A 23,156-nucleotide genomic window follows, 5' to 3' on the forward strand; every position below is an offset into this window, starting at 1 on the left:
GTGTGACGGTTCGATTTAGAAGATAGGAAATATCATTAACAACAATAGAAGTCAATGGAAGTCTCCATCATGAAGAACAAACATTTGTGATATTTGTATATCTGAGAAACTGAAGGAAATAGAGGGAGATAGAAAGTGTGTGTTTGAGAACCAGCGTGTGTGTGTGTGCACGCGTGTGTGTGTAATTTATCTAGTTGTGACATCACTGGGAACCTTTCTCAATCTTTGCCAGCTATATTTGTCTTGTCTTATTAGTTATTGTTGGAATAGATGAGTTATGAACAGCCTTCGAATTTACCCATTTAAAGGCAAACACACACCGAGTAATGAGAGAAAGAGAGAGAGAGAGAGAGAGAGAATATGTAATGGTGTTATTGTGAGAGAGAGTTTTATATTTTCATTGGTGTCATTTTTCATTTTAAAAAGCATTTCACAATATCTGTTGGCTGGTTTATTTCCATAATGATATTGAAAATGGTGGCCACATTCTAGCAAGCACAAACCAATACCACACAACACTCAAACAGATTTACACAGACACGCCACTTAAAACAGACTCAGACGTCAACAACAAATCAACACTCCAGATTATATACAGCATCCATGCAGCCATCCTCTGAAAGCAGCTTGTGTAGGTATGCATATGTGTGTACGTGTTTTTATTGTGAATTAGGTTTATTTGAAATGAAGGCTATTCAGATGTGATGCACCTCATTGATTCAGTTGATTAGAGAATGCAGTGTGTGTGTGTGTGTGTGTGTGTGTGTGTGTGTGTGTGTGTGTGTGTGTGTGTGTGTGTGTGTGTGTGTGTGTGTGCGGTGCAAAGTGTACTAGTTCTGCAAGGTGTGCTAGTTCTAACAGCTTGTATCAATAACTAAGGAGCAACACAATGGATCATTCAAAAAGGCAACCAACTGAGTCAAAACAACAGTGGAAGAAACCTATTTGCAGATATTTGGGTACAGATATTAAAAAATATAAATATATGATGCACCAATATTCAAATTCTGGCCAATACTACAATAATACAATTATATATTGGTGTGTGTGTGTGTGTGTGTGTGTGTGTGTGTGTGTGTGTGTGTGTGTGTGTGTGTGTGTGTGTGTGTGTGTGTGTGTGTGTGTGTGTGTGTGTGTGAGAGACAAAGGTCAAATTAAACAAGCTAAAAAAATCATCAGCTATAAATGTTACAAATGATTTTATGCATCATAAGATAAAACAAAGTATGGCATAAAAAATGGAAATTATTTATTAGAAATAAAGATTACAATTAATGATGTTATTCAATTATAAGTGTTCACAATTAAATACCCAGTATCAAAATTATAATAATAATAATAATAATAATAATAATAAATCCCAAATATCCACTAATGACTGATATGGTATTGCTATATGGTGCATCCCTAATAATGTCTTTAAATACCGCAAAGACATTAAAACATTTGTAAAAGTGGCTTAAGTGTCCTAATAATTTTGGAGCCACTGTATTGGGTTTCGCATAAGACTATTGCAAAGCCCATATTACTCAACTAATATTTAATTTCACACACCCTACTGAACACATCTGAGTCTGTCTGTGTGAGAGTGTGTTTTGTGATACTCTATATTTAGTTCCTCCCCCATCCTCACACACGTTTAGTCATAGCACATTGACACCACTGCCATATCACACACGAATCAAAAACAAAGAAAATTAATCACAGAGACAGTGTCACGCTTACCATCAAACTCTTCCTTGTTTTGTCTCGTGCACACAAACTCTGTTCAGCACCACGGACAGCGCATGCTATAAGCACAGCATTTGCTTTGCACTGAAAGTTTGTGGTGTATGTCTTGACATGAATGTTGTTGTTTGTTTACCATCTCTGTTAGTAGTTAGCAGTTTAGTAGAAAAAGAGAGAGACAGATGGATAGATGGAACGATGGATTACTTGACAGGCCTCTATTCATGCACTTATGGCTTCACACATTCAGTAAGGATGTGTATGTGTGTTTTGGTTATGCATTTTTAATTTTTTTAAACAGATGTCAATTACGCTGACAGGACTATACTTTGCTTTGTCACACCCCGCTAGATAGACAGATAAAGGCCTTTCATTAAACTGTCTCAGACCTTTATTTTGCATGCAATTGTGCGCATTCATGGTAATTTGTTTATTTGTTTGTCTGTGTGTCTTGCTTTTTGTGCAAATAAAGAAATTGTGGACAGTCACAGACCTGTTTGAAATAGGCAAACTTTGCCACAGGGCTGTTTGGAAGTTTGAAGTGCTTAGCAAATATTCAGTTTATCTAACATTTAGGGAGAGAGAGAGTTTGTGTGAGATGGGTTCAGATCTCTTTGATGTTGCTCAGTTTGTTATTTTTCTCTCTAATATCAGTCGGTTTTTGGCTTTGGTTCCTGAACACAGAACGGATGGACAGCTGGAAATAATGGACTTCAGCAAGTTGTGATATCACTAGAATTTCTTATTTCTCTGCAGATTATAACGTGCTCATGTTTTCTTTCTAATTATTAGAATATGTCTTGTTTGTTATACTGTACATACATTAAGCATACACTACAGATTTCATTGCATAATCCAATCTTCTGAAGATACATGATTGCTTTATGTAATTAACATAAATCAAGCACATGAAATATGGACACTCATGCATGTTCAAACTTTAGCAAGAACCAATGAGGTTTATTTTCGTGCATCACACAGATATTGTAGTGAATCAGTTATCTGGCATAATAAAACAAATCAAGTCAAGTCAAATCAATGCTCAGGAATAAAGAGTGGAACCAAACAGAATTACATAAGAATTAAAAGTAAAAACTATATAAGCTGAACAGAGTCAAACTGAAACTAACTAAATCAAAGAGCAGGAATAATAAGTTAAGATAATTGAATCAAGGGTAATGAGTCGAACTGTGTCATGTTAAACAAAACTGTATGATCAAAAATCAGTTAAACAAAATTGAATTCAGTGGAATGTACTGGAATAGAATCAAGGAGCAGAAATAATGAAGACCAAGATGCATAGAGAAATTAGAGACTTCCCTATCAAAAAACAAAACAATTATTATTATTTTTTAAATGGACATGATTAAACAGAAAACATTTAGAAAGAAACTACTATAAAGGATAAGACTACTGTGAAAGCCAAACTGTTAAATGAGGCCAAAAAAGCAAAGACAGAGACTGAATTTGACCCAGCAGGGCTTCACAGGAGTGAACAGCAGCCAAATTAGAGCAACAATGATATGAAAAGCAAGACAGTTTTTGCTTTTTCTCAACCAAACTTCTCTTCTGCAACATGCACAAAACCAGGAAAACTGGTATTTTCCCAGTCCTTCTCTCATCCAGGACTTTTCAAAACTTTCCTTAGAACTTCATCTGTGTTCTCTCGGACTGTTCTTTTCATAACTGTTCATCACTCATCGCATTAGATCCAAGCAGGAGAAGAATAGGAGAGGAAACTGCATTAAATCCTCCATTAACTCCTCAGCTTCCATTGGAATCCTCTAGAGGAATCCCCTATTTTCTCTCAAGTTTTTCTTGGTAATTGGGTTTTGATCCCTTTGTAGAACACAGTGTGTGACATATGTGTGTTGATGGCATTCTTATGTGTGTGTTTACAGGGATACTGGCAACATACTACAAAAGAGACAACGTGTCAGTCTATGTAGTCAGCTCTGAAAGGATTTTTTTTTTCTTTTTGTATTCTTATTTTGACATCATTTTCTGTCTCTCCTGTAGTCTCTTTATACTCTCTAGATCTCTTTTTGTACTGTATGTCACATAAAAAATACACACAGACCCCCGTCTCTTTTCTGTGCTTGCTTTGCACTTGTTTCTTTCTGTCATACGACACACATTCCTGTCTCATGCCCCATTGCATATGCTAGAATAGTGTTTATTGGTGCAGTGAGTGGTGTGCACTGCTGTTTTGATAGCTGCAGTCTAGGGGCCTATTCCAGTGCAGGAGCGCTGTTATGGACTGAACTGCAGCTGTCTGAAATGCTAATGCATTTATAGAAGCCATCAGCAAAGAACCATGTTCTTTCAGACCATACAGATTACAATGCAAACTTCCCACGGCCTATGAGAGTACTAAACAACGCTGCCAATGAAATGGACAGTTATGGGCCCCAGTCCATCTTGATGCTTTGTTCTTCGTTAGCATCACAATGATGTTCTGCATTGTATTTTTTTGTTTGTTTGTTTTTTGTTGGCATACAGTAAGTGGTATTTGCTAAGAAAAGTATATGAAAAGTAGATGAAAAAACTAATCCTGGAGAATCACAGTCCTGAAAATTTAACCAAAGCCTTCAGGATTACTTGGATTGCATGCAGATGTATTTGATAAGGGTTGGAACTAAACTTTACAGGACTTGAATTGCCCCTCCATCCTCTAAGGCCATTCAGCACAACTTAGTGACTATATAGCAATACTCTGGCAACCACATAACCACATTCTAAAACCACTTAGAACAACTTAGTGGCTGTATAGAAACACCATAGCAACCACATAATTGCACTCAGAACATCTCAGCAAGTGCATAGCAATTGTCAGTTTTGCACATGCAACCACTACTCACATTTTTCCTCAGGTAATTAATATTTGGTAAATGTCGGAATTTACTATAACTTGCTTTATTGCCCAATGTCACACATACTGTATTGCATAAATGCTTGTGCTTTGACTGTTGGGTGATTATCTAAACCTCTCTCTCTCTCTCTCTCTCTCTCTCGGAGTGGATGCTGGGAACGAGTGGGTGAAGCGTGTGTGAGCGGTAGCCGATTGTGGCTGGTGCGAATGTACGAGCGTTTGCGGAGCGAGTGAGAAGAGTGCGTGGTGAGCGACACCTGAGTGTGTTTTCTAACCTTTTTTGTGTTTGTTTGTTTGTTTATGTTTTGTGTGTGTTATTTTGTGTATGAGGAGTAGTTTCTTTTAGAGAAAGTTGTGGAAGTCTGCTCCCGGCGTTTTTGTTGCCGGGAAGCATGGCTGCTTCAGGTGTTGCGAGTAGTGATGGTCTAACTCGGCGTCATGGGATTAAGTTTTTGTGTAAATTCAGTGTGGAGTGTGGCCACAGGAAAATGATACTCAGGACCAACAAATATGAGTGAGGTTCGTATTTTTATTCCTTATAATTGGTTAGGAGTTTCTATTTCTTTTCGTTTAGGTAATTGGGGCAGAAAACCCAGAACAAACCAAAATACAATGTCAAAAATATCTTTGGATTACACAGCAAATTGTTCACCCCAAAATAAAGATAATATAAAGTACAACTTGTCGTCTCTTCTTGTGTGCAATAATAAAGAACAATGTCAAAATAAAACACCAGCAACAATAATACGGTAGTGGCACTCTATAAAGAAAACATAACATCTTAAAACTGCACAGACATTTAGACTACAATAACACTCACTAAATACACCTGAAATGACATAGTGTGTATATTACTCACTTTTCCTTGTGTTTCTGATATTACACAGTAATATAACACTTCTTCCACGTGAACAGGCCTCGTCTATACATGCGGTGCGGTAGCTCAGCCACACTCACACATCCACGCAATCCTGCGTTAACATCCAACTTCCTGGATGCTATTAAATTACACACGAACAGCAATTGCGGACACGTGCAGCATAACTCTGTGACTTCCTCATCGCGCGCATGCTCACACGCTTGTACAGACGCGCGATGACGTCACCTGACATTTCTTAAAGGAACCTCTCATTACATTCTCCGCAGATATATATACTTCGCGAACATACGTATTTAAACCCCCTCAACCATCACCTGGTTACATTCTCCCCTGCGTCAGGGTAAGCGTCCTCGATTACTCATTTACAACCAGAGTACTCCTGATCTCTCTTACTGCTTCCCTAAACAGAACAGAACTTAAGTCAGCTAATATCTGTGAAACTGCTGCTGGACTTATAGAGGCAAAGTCCAGGACCGACCTTGGCTCATGGTGCAAATTTGAATGCTGTCCAGCATTTGGCCTCCTACTACGTCTGCGTGGTGCAGCAACAGGATGAGTTAACACACTAGTAGCTGCATCCAGCCTTTCTTCAGTCTCCAAGGCTTCGGCAGGCTCTGCTAAAACATCGGCATGGGCAGAATCGACCGATTCTCTGCGGAGTAACACATTGGGCACATGCTCTTCACCCTGTTGGGCAAAAGACTGGGTACTAAGATCTTTTTCTACAGGTGCATGAGGTCTCTCCTCCCTCAAAACCACACCCTCTTCTGAATCCTCAGACTCCTCTTCACTAAGGGGCTCGGACTTCTTCTCTCGTGCTTTCGGCATCCTCCTAGGGGCAGGAGTAGGACGGTTCACACAAGGCCTGATGTCAACTCTGTTAACTCTCTTTGCAGGCCCTCCTTCCAACGGCTCCACTGTGTACGTGTTGTCCAAGATCCCTACTACCTTATATATGATTGGCCCCCAGGCATCCTGTATTTTGTGACGACCTACTGGTCTATTCCGCAGGTACACCAGTGCCCCGATCTCAATCTTCGGGCAATAAACTCGATCCTTGTCTAATGAAATGCGCTCAGCAGCCTTTTGTTCAGAATATTCCCTTGCCCTGGCATGCGCATCATTCAGACGCCTTTGGTGGACCAAAAGCCAGTCGTGCTTCTGGTTTACAACTTGCTCTTGACCAAGCAGGGAATCCACTGGCAGATAAGGATCAACTCCAAACAATAAATAATATGGAGAATAGCCAGTAGTCGCATGGGGTGTCGCATTATATGCGTAAACCAGCTCTGGTAAGTATTCGGGCCATCTGCGTTTCTTTTCAGGTGGCAGCGTTTTCAACAGGTCATGTAGCGTCCTGTTGAACCGCTCACACTGAGCATTGCCAGTGGGGTGGTATGGCGTGGTGCGGCTCTTTTTCACCCCATAAAGCTTACAAAGTTCAGCCACCACCTCACTTTCAAAATTACGGCCCTGATCGGAATGCAGACGTGTCGGAATACCATACTTCATAAACCACTCCCTAAGCAGCACCTTGGCAGTGGTGTCTGCTTTTTGATCTCGGGTCGGGAAGGCCTGAGTGAACTTTGTAAAGATGTCGGTGATTACAAGAACGTTTTCCCGACCGTCAGACGCGGGTTCCAGGACAGTGAAGTCCACAGCGATTACCTCAAGAGGTCTAGAAGCCAGGAATGATTTCATGGGAGGGTGGACCTTTGGCTGCGGCAGCTTAGCCATCACACATCGCTGACAATCTTTTATCCACTTTTCCACATCATTGTGCATCCCTATCCAAAAGCACCTGCGCCTCAACAAGTGAAGGGTACGCTCGACACCTTGGTGCCCCATAGAATTGTGCACACACTCCAGGACAGGCTTCTTCAAGCTGAGAGGTAACAAGAGCTGATAACATTCCCCATATCTAACATCCTCAAAGACACGGTACAGTAGACCTTGGCGCTCCCTGATGCTGTTCCAGTGCTTCAACATTGACCGAACAGGTTTTGGCAGAGCTTTTAGCTCCTTCCCATGGGGCCTTCTCTTTTGATCCCAAAACTTTCTGAGTCCACTAATTACAAAGTCTTGCCGCTGAAAGCCAATTAATTCATCAGCTGAATAGCCTGGAAAGGTAGGAGTATTTCCCTGACCCGATCCATTGCCATCATCCAAGGAGTTTGACACTACTGCTCGCATTTCCCTCACTTTACAGCTGTATATCCCAGCAGCTACGAGTGCAGGGTCGAGGTCTGTACCACGGTGAATCCAACCACAGACGGCCACACATCCATCATACTCGGCATCCTCCGAAGCCGGCTCAGGCTCCCCTGCGAACGGCTGTCTAGATAGTGTGTCAGCTACTGTGTTTCGATGCCCTGGACGATACTGAACATCGAAATCAAAGACGGACAACTGCGAAAGCCACCTTTGTTCAATTGCTCCAAACTTTGCTGTTTTCAAGTGGCAGAGAGGATTATTATCAGTTATCACAGTAAATTTGGACCCCAACAAATACCCCCGAAACTTCTCAACAACTGCCCACTTGAGAGCAAGGAGCTCAAGTTTCATGCTGCTGTAATTTCTATCATTTTTCTCCGCATCTCTCAACCGTCTACTTGCAAAGGCAATAGCACGTTTTACATTTCCCTGTTGCTGATATAAAACAGCGCCCAGTCCCTGACTGCTCGCATCTGTCTCCACGATAAAGGGTTTCGAATAATCCGCCACGCCTAAGACAGGCGCACTAGTAAGCTTATCTTTGAGTGTGTCAAAAGCGGTTTGACATTTTTCAGTCCACAGACTCCCCAAAAGGACATTAGTTCTGCTGGAGCTTTCAGTGGTCAGACACGAATTCACCACGTCATGAAGTGGGCCAGCTATCTTTGAGAATCCCTGGATAAACCGTCTGTAATAACTACAGAGTCCAAGGAAAGACCTCAATTCCCTTACTGTAGACGGAACTGGCCACTGTCTTATAACTGCCACTTTCTGAGGGTCTGTGCCAATACCATCGGCCGATATCTGATGTCCCAGAAACACAACCTCTGACTGAAGAAAGTGGCATTTTTCTAACTTTATCTTGAGACCAGTGTCCTGCAGCCTCCTCAGTACTCTTTTCAAGCCTAACTAAGTGTTCCTGGAATGTTGAGGAATAGACCAAGATATCATCCAGGTAGACTAACAAAATCTGGAAAACAAGATCATTCATGGTGGCCTGCATCAGTCTTTGGAAGGTTGCAGGTCCATTGCAGACCCCGAACGGCATCCGCAAGAATTCATAAAGGCCAAAAGGGGTCGAGAAAGCAGTCTTGTGCCTGTCTCCTTCCGCCATTGCCACCTGATGATAGCCGCTTGCTAAATCAATTGTTGAGAAGTAACACGCACCCTGCAGAGCATCAAAGCTCTCATCTATTCGAGGTAAGGGAAAGGCATCTTTTTTGGTCTTCTGATTTAGTTTGCGGTAATCTACACATAGCCTGATACTGCCGTCTGCTTTACGTACCAGCACGATTGGTGATGCGTAGGCACTATTACTTTCTCGTATGACTCCTTTCCTTACCAATCGTGAGATGTGATCCTTCACTTCTTTATACTGGTTAGGAGGAACTCGACGATAAGGCAGTGTGATAGGCTCATCATCAGTTAAGTGAATTTCATGTGTGATCTTGTCTGTGTAGCCTAGGTCCTCATCCTCTAGCGCAAAAACATCAATGTACTTCTTCAACAATGACCTGAGCTGAACTTGCTCATACTCACTTCCTCCTACATCAATCTTATCCAAGATTTCCTGCACACAGTCTTTGCTTTGCCCATCCTTTATATTTAAAGTCACCTGTTCAAGGTCTGCTGAAATCCGCTGAAATCTTACTTCACACTGCTGTGAGCTGTCCACACATTCTACCTTTGACAGGATACCCAGCCGGGTCCTGGGTGACAACCACACGTCCTCCTGAGAAAAATTTAGAATTTTAACAGGTATGCAGGGACAATGGGAGTCAACAATGGTGGGGATGACTAACAGACCTCCTGGCAACGGAGTACTAAGAGGTTCTAACAGCATAGGACTTCCTTCCCCGACACCCCTATTGAAGCCCGTTGCTGTAATTGTCACAACTGATTCCGCAGGTATATGCTCCGTCCATTTTCCGGCTAGGCGCACCATGGATTTTTTGTTCACAGTACATGTCTGTACTTTCTGGAAAACATGTCTCCAATCAGAATCTAATTTTCCTCCTAAGGTGGTATCAAATTCTGCCTGGACCAGCTGTCTACATCGACTGATTATATTCATTCCTAGAATGCATGGCACTGTGTTTTCAGGGCTAGAAACGTCTTTGACTACTAGGAAACCACAATCCGGCATCTTAATACCCATGGCCTCCACCTCAAGCTCTAAGTAACCCAGATAGGGTATGTCAAGCCCATTGGCTGCTGTGAGCTTTAGCCAACCTGCCATGGAGAGGATGTCAGCGTCTTTACCACACAAATGGTCTCTGAAGAACTGCTCTGTTATTGTGCTCACCTGACTGCCTGTGTCCAATAAACCTTTAGTGGTGACACCACAAATTGAAAGCTCTACAACAGGACATGTACCCACAGCACGTTTCAACAACTGGTCACAGGTTGGAGGTGCATCTTTTGAGTCTGTCTGGCCCCCCCAAATTGCCTGACTCACAACAACTGGGGGTTCTCGTTTCCCTGCGGGCCAGAAGATGCAGGTCTCACAGCTCTGGAGCTCTGCTTCTGTGGGCAATTCTTTGCCACATGTCCAGCGACTTGGCATCTGAAACATATTGGTTGTCCATCCTCAGTGAATTTTGGCTGAGACCTAGGCCTAAAGGTTTCCACCCTTGTACTACCACCCCTTAAAGCCATATTTTTGACAGCTTGAGTCAGTTCACTAATCGCTTTGCCCTGTTCAGCTACCACTTCAAGAACATCTTCTAAGGTGACACTTTTTTTCTCTTGCACCTTGAGAATTGAACATTGGGTCATGTTACTACTACATCGAGACTTAGTAGTTCTTGAACTTGCAGGGGGCTCTTCTACGAACCAAAGCTGTGCTTCATCTCGCACCTCTATCATCGTGCACCGAGGATGGTCTCTCACAAATCTGCGAAGCTCTCTTTGCAGAGATGGGTCGCGGACCCCTTCAATGAATTGATCTCTTAATGTCACCCTTTCGTTCGCAATAGCATCGGGGGAACATTTCAAAACCAAGCTGAGGGCTTGTGACAGTGCATGAGAGAAGTCTCTTATGTTTTCCCCCTCTAGCTGTCTTCGACTGTAAAAACTGTGCAAGAGCTGAGGTGTGCTGCGTCTGTCCCTAAACGCCTCCCTGAGGTACCCAAACAAATCGTCAACCCCATCGTCAGTAACACTGCGAAGACGTACCTCTTCTAATGCCGTGCTTCTTAACAGAGACATAACAAAATCATACTGATCTTGGTCAGACTGATGCCTAGCACGCAGAACCCGCTCGACTTCCTCTATAAAATCATCAACTGACCTGCCGTCTTTCTCCATATCACCACAATATGGTAATATGTGCCTTTCTCTCGGAACATACACATAAGACCTCTGATTAAGTGAGGAAATCGCAGCCATTGCTTGATCATGTTTACTTTGCAACTCTCTTATTTGATCTGTTAAATTAGGTCCACCATGATCATCATCTCTGATTTGTTCTGCTAAATTTGCTTCGCTATGGTCATCATCTGGATCTGACATTGTGAAATATCAAGTCCTTAAAAGTCTCTATGCAAAGCTTTGAAAAGGATAAGTGCTTGAAGTCCTTCTGATCTGATGCAACAGCTGTCAAATAATCTTTTAGCCCCCGGCCAATGAGATCGAGCTGGGCCTGCGATGCTCCACGACGATCCGTCGCTCTCCTCACCACAACAATCTCTCCTCGCCTGCAGGAATCTTCAGTCTTCTCTTCACCACTACCGTATTATTTTACTACATTTCCCTTATATTGCACACAACAATGGAAATAAAACGTGACTCTCCCAACTCTCTTGGAATACCCCACTCCTGGTACCAAAATTGTGGCCACAGGAAAATGATACTCAGGACCAACAAATATGAGTGAGGTTCGTATTTTTATTCCTTATAATTGGTTAGGAGTTTCTATTTCTTTTCGTTTAGGTAATTGGGGCAGAAAACCCAGAACAAACCAAAATACAATGTCAAAAATATCTTTGGATTACACAGCAAATTGTTCACCCCAAAATAAAGATAATATAAAGTACAACTTGTCGTCTCTTCTTGTGTGCAATAATAAAGAACAATGTCAAAATAAAACACCAGCAACAATAATACGGTAGTGGCACTCTATAAAGAAAACATAACATCTTAAAACTGCACAGACATTTAGACTACAATAACAATCACTAAATACACCTGAAATGACATAGTGTGTATATTACTCACTTTTCCTTGTGTTTTTCTGATATTACACAGTAATATAACACTTCTTCCACGTGAACAGGCCTCGTCTATACATGCGGTGCGGTAGCTCAGCCACACTTACACATCCACGCAATCCTGCGTTAACATCCAACTCCCTGGATGCTATTAAATTACACACGAACAGCAATTGCGGACACATGCAGCATAACTCTGTGACTTCCTCATCGCGCGCATGCTCACACGCTCGTACAGACGTGCGATGACGTCACCTGACATTTCTTAAAGGAACCTCTCATTACATTCTCCGCAGATTTATATACTTCACGAACATACGTAAATGTAGCATTTCAACAATCACCCAGCAACAGGAGGAATGTGCTTTAGCGGTTGGCAATGTAGTTGGTTGCAACGCTATTGTTTCTGCATCAAAAATGAACAACGCGGTTGTTTTATTTCTAAACACGATCGAAAAAGCTAATGAGCTTGTTCAAACGGGAGTCGTGATTAATGATGCGTTTACGCATGTTCTGCCGCTAAGTAGCCCTTCTAGAAAGATTGTTGTGTCGAATGTTCCTCCTTTTGTTTCTGATGCAAGTATTGCTAAAGAATTGTCTTTCTTTGGTAAGATTGTTTCTCCCATTAGGAAAATTGCTCTTAGTTGTAAATCACCCTTGTTGAAACATGTAGTGTCTTTTCGGAGACAGGTCTACATGATTTTGAAAAACAACGCTGATGAGCTGAACCTGTCCTTTAATGTTAAAGTTGAAGACTTTAACTATACAGTTTATGCAACATCCGAGAATATAATGAAATGCTTTGGCTGTGGCAAAATTAACCATCTGATACGTGATTGTCCTGAAAAAATAGATGAAAATGCTACTGTACAGACTAACACTCAGAGTAATCCTCCCAAATTCTTTACTGTTACACATGATGTTCATTAACATACTGCATCCTATGCGTCAGTCTCTGGTGGGTCAGTTGGGAAGAAACCCACTATGGCTGAGGTTACTGCAGATCGTTTCTCTGTTTCCGATCTTATGATTTTTGACACTGTTAATTTGAGCAGTGACATCAATACAGATAAAACGACAACTACTGGTAAACAGGTCAGTGAGGGTGTTGTTGGAGAATTGGAGGTAGAAACAGAGTCAGTTTTCAAAGTTCCAAATAAAAGGAAAAAAGTCCAACAGACTAAAGTCTTTAAACAAACCAAAAAAGACAAAAATGAGGTTGAAAGTTTAGTCCCAGAGAATGACAGTGATTCTTCAGATTCTAATATTTCTGATTGTTCTTATCTTTCATCGCAAAATGAGAATGAAAATCAGACAACAGTATATAAAGTTGAGGACATTAGCAAATTTTTGAAAGAAACTAAAGGTTTACCTGGGGTTCAGGTTGAAGATTACTTCCCTGATCGATCAACTTTCATTAATGATGCAAAAATTCTAATGAAAGAAGGTGCTTTTGCAGACAAAGAAGTTTTCCGTCTTAGGAAAATTGTGAGTAAACTTAGAAAGCAAAATCTTAATGATGAAAAACAAGATATGGTGTAATTTCCTCTTACTGGTAGAAGTCTTTGCCTTGCTGACTGTCTCTTTTAATTATCTTTGTCTTTTTAAAACATCATTTTTTATGAGAGATTTTAAAATCGGAACTCTCAATTTAAATGGTGCCAGAGATGGTCAGAAGAGAATGTGTTTGTTTGAATTTATTAAACAAAAACATATCGATGTCGCCTTTGTTCAGGAATCACATAGTGACTTGAATAATGAGGTGGACTGGAAAAAAGAATGGGATGGAGAAATTTGTTTGAGTCATATGTCTTCCAATAGTGGAGGAGTAGCTATTCTGCTTTTCAAAGAAATCCCTGCCAATTTCCTGTGACATAGAAGAAATAGTTAAAGGCCGCTGTTTAAAAGTTAAAGCAAATTTTGAAAACACTACAATGACTTTTTTAAATATTTATGCCCCCACGAAAGGGGATGAAAGAATTGCTTTTTTTGATACAATCAGTGTTGTTATGAAAGACCTAAGCTCAGAAGAATTATTTGTTCTCGGTGGAGATTTTAACTGTACTGAAAATGATAAATTAGACAGAAATCACTTAGAGCCACATATCGCCTCACAAAAAGCGCTTGTGCAATTGTTGAGAACATTTGATTTATGTGATGTTTGGAGGAATGTGCATCACAAAAATAGGCAATATACTTGGGCACATAGTAGAGATAATATTATTTCTATGGCAAGACTAGATAGGTTTTATGTGTCTAATCATCAAGTAAATCTGACCAGAGAATGTAAAATAATTCCTGTAGGTTTTTCTGATCACTGTGCGGTTGTTTGTAATATTTTTATTAATTCTGGTTATTTAAAGAGTGCTTACTGGCATTTTAATACATCCCTTTTAAATGATAAAAAGTTTATTGAAATTTTTTATTTGTTTTGGGAAAATTTCAAAAAACAAAAAGAGTTTTACATTTCCTTACAACAATGGTGAGATTGTGGCAAGGTTCACATTAAACAATTATGTCAAGAGTACACTTTTAATGCCACTAAAGATACGGCCCAGTCAATGAAGATTTTAGAAAATGAAATTATAGAACTTTTAAATACAACAGCTTCTACAAGTGATGGTGTTTGTTTTGAAAGCAGTAAATCCAAAAAGGAAATGCTTGCAGATTTGTTGGGTATCAAAGCTCAAGGAGCGTTAATACGTTCACGTTTTCAAAGCATCTCACAAATGGATGCACCATCTAAATTTTTTTTCAATTTGGAAAGAAAAAACGGCCAAAGTCGTATCATTCATTCATTACGCTCGGACACAGGGAAGGAGCTTACTGAGCCTAGTGAGATAAGCAAATATGCTGTCGGTTTTTATTCAGACCTATATAAATGTTAGTTGTCTCAAAGAGAAGATAATGACTTTTACTTTTCTTAATGATCTTCCAAAGATTGATGAAGAGTCTAATAGACTGCTTGAACAAACTTTGTCACAAAATGAGTTATATACCGCTATGATGAGAATGGAAAATGGAAAGACTCCTGGCATTGACGGGATTCCTGTTGATTTTTATAAAATTCTATGGCCAGTGATTGGAAAAGATTTTTTTTTTAGTTCTTAATGATAGTTTGAATAGAGGATTGTTACCTTTAAGTTGTAGAAGAGCTGTTATTACCCTTTTGCCCAAGAAGGGAGACCTCCAAAACATAAGCAATTGGAGACCGATATCTCTTTTATGTGCAGACTACAAAATATTATCAAAGGCTCTAGCTACAAGGTTAAGTCAAGTTCTGAGTCAAGTAATACATTCCGATCAGAATTATTGCATACCCAACAGGTCAATCCTCGATAACATCTCATTGGTCAGAGATGTTTTGGAGGTTGCAAGGCTATTTGGTGTAAATGGCGGTCTAATTTCATTGGACCAAGAAAAAGCCTTTGACCGTGTAGAACATGCATATTTGAGAGAGGCTTTAGAAGCTTTTGGTTTTAGTCAAGTTTTTATAAATATGATTGAGGCCATGTACTGTGACATTGAGAGTGTTCTCAAAGTCAATGGTGGTTTGAGTGCTCCTTTTAGGATTCAGAGGGGAGTGAGACAGGGATGTGCCATGTCAGGCATGTTATATTCCCTGGCTATTGAACCTCTGCTTCATAAATTAAGAAATGAGTTGTGTGGTTTTACTATACCATACTGTAATGTCACATTGCACCTTTCTGCTTATGCAGATGATGTAGTTGTTTTTGTATCTGGTGCTGATGATATTAAAAAACTGAAGATTATTGTTAACAGTTTTAAAAAAATTTCTTCTGCAAAAGTTAACTGGGGAAAAAGTGAGGCCCTTTTAATGGGCGATTGGGATAGGAGTCCTCCCAGTTTGCCTGAAGGTTTAATTTGGAAGAAAGGCGGGTTTAAATATCTTGGCATTTTTTTAGGGAATGATGATTTTGGTACAAAAAATTGGGATTGTATGTTAGAAAAAATTAAAGGACGTTTGCAGAAATGGAATTGGCTACTTCCCAAACTGTCTTATCGAGGTCGTACGCTCATAATTAACAATTTGGTGGGCTCCTCTTTATGGCATAAACTTGCTTGTGTCGATCCGCCTCTGGGACTGTTACCAAAACTTCAAGCAGAAATGGTCAATTTTTTCTGGGACAATTTACATTGGACTCCTCAAAGTGTGCTTTTCCTGCCAAGGGATGAAGGAGGTCAAGGCTTGGTGAATCTGGTCAGCAGAGGAGCAACTTTTAGGCTACAGTTCATTCAGCGACTGCTGATGGGTCCCCAAAATTTAGTATGGAGACCATTAGCACAAACCATTTTATCTGGGGTGAACGGAATGGAACTTCATGCTGCACTGTTTCTGATGGACTATACTCTCCTGGATTTGTCTAGACTACCTTCTTTTTATAAAAGTCTTTTTAAAGTGTGGAGACTTTTTAAACATGAATGGACAGAGTCAGCCACATCTCTTTTTTGGTTGCTTGAGGAGCCGGTGGTGTTTGGAAGTCGCCTTGATGTGTCAGGAGTTGACCTTCCAGGACTAAAAAACTTGCTTGTGTCAAAGAAACTTTTGCAATTGAAAGATATTTTTGAAAAAGCCGGACCTGGATTAAAAGATGCAGAAACTGTTGCTATACATCTGGGCATAAGATCAGTGAGAGTTGTTAGTAGGTTTCTGAATAAACTGGATGGGGTTTTAAACTCCAAGGAAAAAGGCTCTACTTGAGAGTTACAGTATGGGTGATATTGTCCCCGATGCTAACGACCTCTTCCCAGACATCAGAAGTACACCTGATCTTGAAGAATCCTCACATAATAGTCCTCTGTTGTGTTTGAATAAAAATGAAAATGTTGATTTTTGTACAGTTAAAGGGAAGATCTTATACAAATGCATTGTGAAGGTAATAAATAAACATACATTAAAAGACAGAATTGACACAGTATGGAGAGACAAACTAGGAGTGGTAGAGGAAATAAAACCGGAGTGGAGAGTACTCTACAAACCACCATTGACTAAAAGAGCAGGCGATCTCCAGTGGAGAATACTGCATGGTGCAATCGCTGTAAATGCCTTTGTGACGAAACTGAATCCCACTGTAAATGATATTTGTCCTTTCTGTTTAGAGAGAGAAACAATATTCCATTGTTTTTTTGAATTGTGGCAGACTTTCTCCACTCTTTGATCTTTTAGAATTTTTATTTTCTTTATTAGGGATTTCATTTACGAAGCAATGTTTTATATTTGGCTTTAAGTATAGTAGACTACAGAAATATAAGTGTCAATTAATGAACTTTATTGTTGGTCAGGCCAAATTAGCAATTTATATTTCCAGAAGAAATGAAATAGAACAGAGAAATGGGCAACATATTGTATCAGTTTTTAAGAATATGTTTAAATCAAGAATTCTCGTTGATTTTAATTATTACAAGATGATGAATGCAATCAAGGTTTTTGAGATTGAATGGTGTTGTGATGTTGGTATGTATTCTATACTTAATAATGAGTTGTTTATATGTATATGTGATTTAAGGTAAAGTCATGTAGTGTTTTTGTTTAATAAAGTGTGTTAAAAACTCAACTCTCTCTCTCTCTCTCTCTCTCTCTCTCTCGGTGCATGCTGGGAGTGTTGGGGTGCGTGTGAGGGTGTTCACGAGGAGAGGACGATTGATTTTGGGGTTTTTTTCCGCATATATTTTGTTTGTTTTTTTGGTTTGTTTGTTTTTTTTATGTTTCTAAGTCTATGAATGTTTGGTTGTTTTTCTAAAAATAACATCTGGTTTGTTTTGTGAGTGTTTGTGAGTTTTTGAGGCGGCACTGGGATGGCGTCTGTCCCTGCGGGGACAGTGTCACAGGTGTCGCTCCGCCATGGAATCAGGTGTGTACCAGCTCAGGGCGTCACTGTTGAAGACGTGTTGCTGGCAATCGGTGAAAAAGTTGGGTATGAGAACATTACTACAGCATCCAGGATGAATAAAGCAGTGGTGGTTTTTGTCGAGAAGGAAGACATAGTAAATCAGTTGATAAGCGACGGAATTGTGGTAAGTGGTGATTTTCTTATTATCTCACCGCTTGTTGCTCCGACAACGAGAGTTACGATATCCAATGTGCCGCCTTTTATTCGAAATGACGAAATTGAGAAAGCTTTGTCGCGATATGGAAAAAAGGCTAGTGAGATTAAGATGATCCCGCTGGGGTGTAAAAACGCTGCTCTTAAACACGTTATGTCTTTCAGGCGGCAGGTGTTTATGTTCTTAAATGAACCAGAGCTGGACATTTCGTTCAGAGTCATGCATGAAGGGAAAGCGTATTTTATTTACGCAAACACGGGTAGTTTGAAATGTTTTGAGTGCGGGGACATCGGGCATAAACGGCACGCATGTCCACACAAGGCCAAGGTTAGTGAAGTTGAAGTTAGGCCTAGTACTTCTACTGCTGGTGAGAGCAGCAAGTCAGCTTCTGAGGATGTGCAGCCTCAAGCTGGATCACAGAGGAACATCGACAGTAATGGAGTGAGTGAAAGTCAGACTGAGAATGTCCATGAAATGGTTGATTCTGGTAAAAATAATGATATTTCTGAATTGGATAACGCTAGTGTACTGAATGATGATGTAGCTACGGTTAGCGTTGAAAGGGTTTTTAATGAAAATTCTGAAATGTCTAATTCTGGTGAAATGTGTGATGCTGATTCGGGGATGAGAGATGATGATGCTTTCTCTGATATGTCTGACATTGGATCACAGTGTGGAAGTGTGGACGATGTGTATAAATTGCAAGATATAAATAACTTCCTGGATGAGACCTTTGGAAGAACTGTTGAAGTTAAAGAATTTTTTCCTGATGAGAATAAATTCATGCATACAGTGAAATTGTTGCAGAGAAATGTTAGCTTTGATGCGTTAAGCAAACAAAAAAGATTCAGGTTGAAGAAGATGTTAACAAAGCTAAGAAGGGATAAAATAAACGTTTCTCAAAACAAATCAAATGTTTAAGTCACATGTGGTGAACATTTCTCTTTGTTTTTTTGTTCTTTTTCTATCCTCTTTATATTTTCTTTTTTCTATGGAGCTGTTGAGGGTTGGCTCTTTAAATATTAATGGGGGTAGAGATGGTAATAAATTAGCAATGGTATCGGAGTTATTTGGTATTAAAAAAATTAATGTAGCTTTCTTACAGGAAACACACTCAAGTGTAGACAATGAATCTGAATGGAGTAGATGGTGGGAAGGAACGAGTGTTTTAAGTCATGGGACAAATATAAGTGCTGGCATAGCAATTTTATTTGCTAAAGGAATGAATGTTAATATTTTAGCTGTTGAAGAAATTGTAAAAGGAAGAATATTGTTGTTAAAAATCAAATATGAAGGATCTGTATTTGTACTGATAAATGTTTATGCATCCAACAATGGACCTGAGCGTGTGAGGTCTTTTTTACAATTGAGGAGTGCTATTCAAAAAATTGATGACGATGTTTGTACAATCATTGGAGGTGACTGGAATTGCACTATTGATTTTATTCTTGATAGAAATGGAGAAGAACCCCATCATGAGTCAAGTGTTGTATTGTTAAAAATTTTAAAAAAGTTTGATTTAATAGATATTTGGAGAAGAAGAAACACGGGAATCAAACAGTATACTTGGCTCAAAGCATCTAATAATAGGGTTAGCGGAGCTAGATTAGATAGATTTTATATAGGTAAGGAATGGAATAATAAAATAGCTGAGGTTTCTATTTTTCCCCCGTTGGTTTTTCAGATCACCATTTGATATTGTTTGCTTTGAATATGAAAAAGAACTTCAAAACCAAACTATTTTTGGCATTTTAATACTAAACTATTACAAGATGCTTTATTTTGTCAGAATTTTATATTCTTTTGGAATGACTGGAAGTTAAAAAAAGGTTTCTTTTGAAAACGTGCTTATGTGGTGGGAGGTCGGTAAAGCAAACATAAGAACCTTTTGTCAGAATTATAGTTCACATTCTACTTCCATGGTGAAAGCAGCGGTACAAAAACTTCAAAGGGATATACAATCTTTGGAGAATATTCTTGTGATAAATAAGGATGATGGAAGGATAAAAAATGAACATTTGAATAAAAAGAAAGAACTTGGTTCATTATTACAAGAACAAGTGAAAGGAGCATTAATAAGAGCAAGAATTTGTTCTATTAAAGACATGGATGCTCCTTCCTCATTTTTTTTTAATCTTGAAAAGAAAAGTGTGCAGCAAAAGCAAATGTATCATCTTCGGCGGCCTGACGGGGTCATAACCTCTGACCCATTGGAAATAAGGAAACTGGCAGTCAATTTCTATACGGATCTGTATGATGTTGAGACTTGTGATCTTGAATGTATGTCTGATTTGCTGAGTGATCTACCGAAATTGACAAATGAACAGAAGGAATCCTTGGATGGACAGATTACTTTCCAGGAGATCACCGAGGCAATGAGACAGTTATCAAATGGCCGTTCACCAGGAATTGATGGCTTGCCGGCAGAGTTTTATCAGACATTCTGGAATGTACTTGGAAGTGACTTGTATGAAGTTTTATTGGAAAGTGTAAGGAATAAGGTACTTCCTGTAAGCTGTCGAAGAGCAGTCCTTTCCTTGCTCCCTAAAAAGGGGGATTTGTGCCTTCTAAAGAACCTGGAGACCTGTCTCTTTATTGTGCATGGACTATAAAATAATTTCAAAATGTTTAGCAAATAGGTTGAAACATGTTTTGGAAGTATTAGTTCACAGGGATCGAAAACATACTGTATTCCTAATAGGTCAATTATGGACAATCTTTTTTTGTTAAGAGATGTCATTGATCTTAATCAATTCAATAATGTTGACCTGGGTGTTCTGTCGTTAGACCAAGAGAAGGCTTTCGATAGAGTTAATCATACATATCTTTATGAGGTTTTGAAAAATTTTGGGTTTGGAAAGAATTTTATATCTTATATTCAACTGTTATATTCTGAAGTATTTGTGATTGTGAAAGCTGGTGGAGGATTGAGTGCACCAATACCTGTGTTAAAAGGAATCAGGCAAGGCTGTCCACTGTCTGGACAATTATATAGCCTTGTTATTGAGCCTTTGCTGTGCAGGCTAAGAAGAGATCTCAGTGGAATTAATGTCATGCGTGGAATCTCCATATCAGCTTATGCTGATGATGTAACTGTTTTTATTTCAAATCAAAATGATGTTAATATTTTAACTGAAACAATGAGAAATTATGGAAAGGCATCTTCAGCTAGGGTAAATTGGGGAAAAAGTGAGGGACTTATTATTGGTCAGTGGAAGGGTGGGCAAGGACCTCCAAAACTACCTGGTGGATTGTTGTGGGAAAGGGATGGGCTGAAAATGCTAGGGTGTTTTTTTGGAAATAAGCAATTTCAGAATAGAAATTGGGAGGGAATGCTGGAAAAGGTGTCTGCCCGATTGTTTAAATGGAAATCGCTATTACCATTGATGTCATACAGAGGAAGAGTTCTAGTTGTGAACAATCTGGCTGCCTCAACTTTATGGCATAGACTCATTGTAATGGAACCACCTGAAGAATTGATTTGCAAAATACAGAGGACATTTGTGGATTTTTTTTGGAGTGGAGAGCATTGGATTCGAGCGGCAGCACTCTACCTTCCAGTGTACGAGGGAGGTCAAGGTCTGGTGGATGTGCGGAGCAAGATCTCTGCTTTTAGAATACAAGCAGCACAGAGGTTTCTGTATTGTAAGGATTTAGCTTGGACTGAGACTGCAAAAATGATTCTACAAAAAGCAGGTGGTCTTAAATTAGATAGACATCTGTTTTTAATGGAACTGCATAAAGTGAATCTGTCCGAAATTACACCTTTTTACCGGTCAATGTTGCACTCTTGGAGAACTGTTTTTAAAGTGGAAAGAGATGTTGATGAATCTGGGAGTTGGATACGAGAGGAATGCTTGTTTTTCAACCCAATGATTCAGACAAGACTTTTGTCAGCTGTAAGCGTGCGTGCATGTTTACAAAGACATGGCATTGTGAAGTTGGGGCAACTTTTAAATAATGACCGATGGGAATCTGTGGAAACCTTGAAAGAATTGACAGGATTAAAGTCCTCGCGCTTGACGGAAAAGCTGTTGGAAGAAATTGTCAATGCATTACCAAGTGGTTATAGGAAAAGCATTGGACAAGGATTTCTGTCAGACCCAAGTAATGAACCGGACTTTCCAAAAATAAGAGTTGCTGCTGTCGTCGGTGAAAGACAAAAGGATGAATCCACAGGTTCAATTTTGTCTTTTAAAACTCCACAGCTGGATTTGTTTAAAACAACATCAAAGAAAGCCATATATAACACTGCAGTAAAAGTTTTACATCAAGTGTTACTCAGAGGACAAAAGATCTCAAGGTGGCCAGTTTTGCTGAAGGCAGACTTTCTTGTAAGAGATAGATGGAGAACTCTGTATAAACCTCCAATCGAGAAAAGAACAGCGGATCTTCAATGGAGAATAATTCATGGTGCAATAGCTACGGACAAACATGTGGCACACCTGAACCCAGTAGTAGGGGTGGGATGTAGGTTCTGTGGGGAGGAAGAGAGATTTAGAACATTTGTTTTTAAAATGTAAAAGATTGGAAGGTTTTTTTTGATGCTCTTAGTAGACTGTTTCAAGCTTTGGGTGAAGAATTCTCAGAGGAAGTTTTTATAGGGGGTGTGAAATATAATTTTTCAAAAAGAAGGAAGATGTGTCTGTTAAATTATTTAATAGGAACTGCGAAATTGCCAATATGGAAAACCAGGAAAAATCAAGGTTTACAGTTAAATAGTACTAATGTTGAAGTGATGTTTAAGAAATTAGTAGCTGGCAGACTAAAGATAGAATTTGTATATTATAGTCTTGTAAACAATGAGACGGGTTTCAGTGATCTGTGGTGTGTTAATGAGGTTTTGTGTGTTGTTTCTGATGGACATCTGGTTTTGCAAATGTAATTTTTGTAAAAAAATTATTTCTTCTATATAATGTGAATTGTTGAAGATTTAGTGTTGTTTTAAATAAAGTTTTGTAAACCTCTCTCTCTCTCTCTCTCTCTCTCACTCTCTCTCTCTCTCTCTCTCTCTTTCTTTCTTTCTTTCAGACTAATATCCCCTTCCTGCAGAATGTATTGAGCAATAGCCAGTTCCTGTACGCCACAGTTGACACCCAATTTATTGATGAGAACCAAGACCTTTTCATCCTCAAACCTACACAGAACAGAGCCCAGAAACTCCTGCATTATCTGGGTCAGTGTG

At 39.5% G+C, this 23,156-nt stretch overlaps 1 protein-coding gene across 1 annotated transcript in view; it reads left to right on the forward strand.

Annotated features, from left to right (window-relative positions):
• Positions 1-23,156, forward strand: part of LOC122145671 (pyruvate carboxylase, mitochondrial-like) — a 188,882-nt gene that overhangs the window by 129,220 nt on the left and 36,506 nt on the right. Inside the window, exon 11 of the mRNA XM_042760830.1 lies at positions 23,003-23,147. Within this exon, the coding sequence (XP_042616764.1) occupies positions 23,003-23,147 (145 nt within the window). The remainder of the gene's footprint in view (positions 1-23,002; positions 23,148-23,156) is intronic.

The sequence above is a fragment of the Cyprinus carpio genome, chromosome A7 (genome assembly GCF_018340385.1).
Source record: "Cyprinus carpio isolate SPL01 chromosome A7, ASM1834038v1, whole genome shotgun sequence".
Lineage (NCBI taxonomy): Eukaryota > Metazoa > Chordata > Actinopteri > Cypriniformes > Cyprinidae > Cyprinus > Cyprinus carpio.